Consider the following 3,145-nt stretch of genomic DNA (forward strand, 5'->3'; position numbering starts at 1 on the left):
ATATATATATATATACATGTATGTTTGTGTGTCTGTTCGTCGCTTGACAACCGATGCTGGTATATTTGCATCCCCCGTAACTTAACAGTTCAGCAAAAAATAAGTCCTGGGGTTGATTTGCTCGAATAAAGGCAGTGCCGCAGCATGGCCGCAGCCAAATGACTGGAATAAGTAAAAGAAATAAAGGAAAAATGACACAAGGTCTGATCAAAATATATCACGGCTGCTTCTCTGGTAATGGTGCTAAAACAAGCAGAGAGAAGCCACTTGGCACAAAATGATCCTGATCTGTGTTGCACATGCACACTAAGTTATGGTATTCTTGCTCACTTGCATTGTTTATAGCAGTGCTTAGAAGTAAAGTGTGTAGAGTCTGGTCGTCTCTCCACACCACAAAAGTTCCATCAGTGGCCATAGCAGAGAAAAATATGTGTGGGGGGGTGTGGAACGAGACACAGTCTGAAGGTTATTATGGGGTGGAATTTTTCCAAAAATTAAATCCCACTTGAAAGGAATAAGATTTCAAGATGCTGAGGAAATCCAAGATAAAGTGATAAGGCAGCTGCTCGCAATCTCAAAAAGAAAGGAGTTCCAGGAATGCTTCCGTCAATAGAAATGCCACTGGATTAAAGCATGTGGCTTCTGAAAGAGATTATCTTGGAGAAGATTAAATACTGGATTGATATGTGTTGCAGTTTTCTTTTTATAGAACCACGGTGGTTTGGGGTTTAGTCCCATTGTGTGTCACCTTGGGCAAGTCTCTTCTACTATATTCTTGGGCCAACCAAAGCCTTGTGAGTAGATTTGGTCAGTGGAAATTGAAAGAAACCTGCCATGTTTCATCATCATCATCATCGTTTAACGTCCGTTTCCCATGCTGGCATGGGTTGGATGGTTCGACTGGGGTCTGGGAAGCCAGGAGGCTGCACTAGGCTCCAATCTGATCTGGCAGTGTTTCTACAGCTGGATGCCCTTCCTAATGCCAACCACTCCGAGAGTGTAGTGGGTGCTTTTATACATGCCACTGGCACAGGGGCCAGAGGGGGCTGGCAACGACCATGATTGGTTGGTGCTTTTCACGTGCCACCAGCCACGTTCAGATGGTGCTTTTTACATGCCACCGGCATGGGGATCACAACTGCAATTTCCATTCGATTTCGGTTTTGATGTACTTGACTCAATAGATCTCCTCAAGCGCAGCATGTTGCCCTACGATCCAAGGTACTTTTGAGTGGGCTGGTTATGCAACACTGGTGTAGGTTACAGCTGTGGACTCACTTTATTTGCCGGGTCTTCTCAGTCACAGCATACCTCCAGAGGTTTCTGTCTTTCGCCATTGCCCCTGTGAGGCCCAACGTTTGAAGGTCATACTTGACCACCTCATCCCATGTCTTCCTAGGTCTCCCTCTACCCCGGATTCCTTCCACTGTTTGGGAGTGGCACTTCTTGACACAGATCGCCTCATCCATATATATATTGATGTGTGTGTGTATGTGTGTGTGTGTGTGTGTTGAAGTGTTTGTTTACATCCTTGTAACTTAACAGTTCAACAAAAAAAGACTGATGGAATATGTACTAGGCTTTAATAAAAAATATATAAGTACTGGGGTCGATTCATTTGACTAAAATTTTTTCAAGGCAGAGCCCCAAATAAAAGATGGATGATAAAAGACTACATTACCATCACCTCCACCATACTGCACCCCACCGTATGACCATCCCCATATGGCTACCCCTCCATATGCATCTCCTTATATGCCACCCCCACACCCACTATATGGCCACATCACTAATCCTTCTCTCTATTTTCATCTTTTCAGGAAGTTGGCAACAGAATCAAGGAATACAGCATTCCACAGAATTCTCTTCATTATCGTAAACGAATTGTTTCCAAGTGGGAGGTAAGGGCCTGCATCCATCTCTCTGTCATTGTCCTCTCTCTCTCTCTCTCTGTCTTTGTCTCTCTCTCACTCTGCCTTTGTGTGTGTGTGTGTGTGCCTAGATAGATAGGCACTTAGTTAATATGGGAAGACAAGTACATACACAAAAGATACACACTACAGGGACACATATGTAGACACACATACATACATATATACACATGCACACTGATGCACACACGTGCAGAAACAAGCAAAAAGAATGCAGCTCCAATAACGGACAGAGTCAAAGACTATTGAAGAGGCTGCAATAAACAATGAAAATTTCAGTAAAGAAAAAAGTAAATGAGTGGAAATCGAACCGGTGAGTGTGTTAATTAATAAGGCATTAAAACAGAATGACTCTCCCAGACACAATAAAAATATGCTTCAACACACGAATTCCCATAAAGAATCTTGCAAACCAAATACAAGAAGGAAACATATATAAATATGTATATATCATCCCTGTCATGTATTGTACACCTACACTTGATTAATGATATTATAACGAGAGTTTTGCTGGTTAAAAGTTCTTCACCTACTTTGCCAACACTTGTTCAACCAGCCGGCATTCTTACCTACTTTTCAATCTCCTCCCCCTCTACCCTTCCAAACGTCTGCTTCTTTGAATACAGCCATAACAGATGAGCTTTTTTTTGTTTTTCACAATGTTCAGGAATTGTTGTCTTTCACCTACTTGTTGTAACACCCATTCATTCATCATAAGAGACTAGTAACATTCTCCTAGAAACCCACATTTCACTACACACTGCGTATGTTCTCTTCAAATTTGTTCACAGTCCATGCTTCACATAAATGCCTACTGACCAAACGAGCGCTCACACTAATATTGTTTTTAATTTAGTTGGGACACTTTTGCTGGTCCATATGTTATTAAGCCATCCCATGGAGCTTTTTGCCGCATCCTGATAGCTTTCTGTCCAGGCTAATGAGAGCTGCTTCTTGACCATGGAACAGGTAGAGTTCCATATATATATGCGAGGGAAACTGAAAGAAGCTGGTAGAGAAAAAGGAGGCGTTGGGGGGGAATGCAGTGGACTGGGGGACGCTATGAATTTATTATAATATTATTATAGTATTGTATACAAATTATATAATATTATATTAAATATCAAATGAGTCATAGTACATATAAATTAGTAAAATATAAAATATTTATTTATACATAAAAATAGAGGTGGGGGCACTCAAGGTATTATGTA

At 41.3% G+C, this 3,145-nt stretch overlaps 1 protein-coding gene across 1 annotated transcript in view; it reads left to right on the plus strand.

Annotated features, from left to right (window-relative positions):
* Window positions 1–3,145, plus strand: part of LOC106873123 (H(+)/Cl(-) exchange transporter 7) — a 119,265-nt gene that overhangs the window by 64,955 nt on the left and 51,165 nt on the right. Inside the window, exon 3 of the mRNA XM_052978149.1 lies at window positions 1,821–1,901. Coding sequence (XP_052834109.1) covers window positions 1,821–1,901 — 81 coding nt within the window. The remainder of the gene's footprint in view (window positions 1–1,820; window positions 1,902–3,145) is intronic.

The sequence above is a fragment of the Octopus bimaculoides genome, chromosome 30, assembly GCF_001194135.2.
Source record: "Octopus bimaculoides isolate UCB-OBI-ISO-001 chromosome 30, ASM119413v2, whole genome shotgun sequence".
In the NCBI taxonomy this organism is placed as follows: domain Eukaryota; kingdom Metazoa; phylum Mollusca; class Cephalopoda; order Octopoda; family Octopodidae; genus Octopus; species Octopus bimaculoides.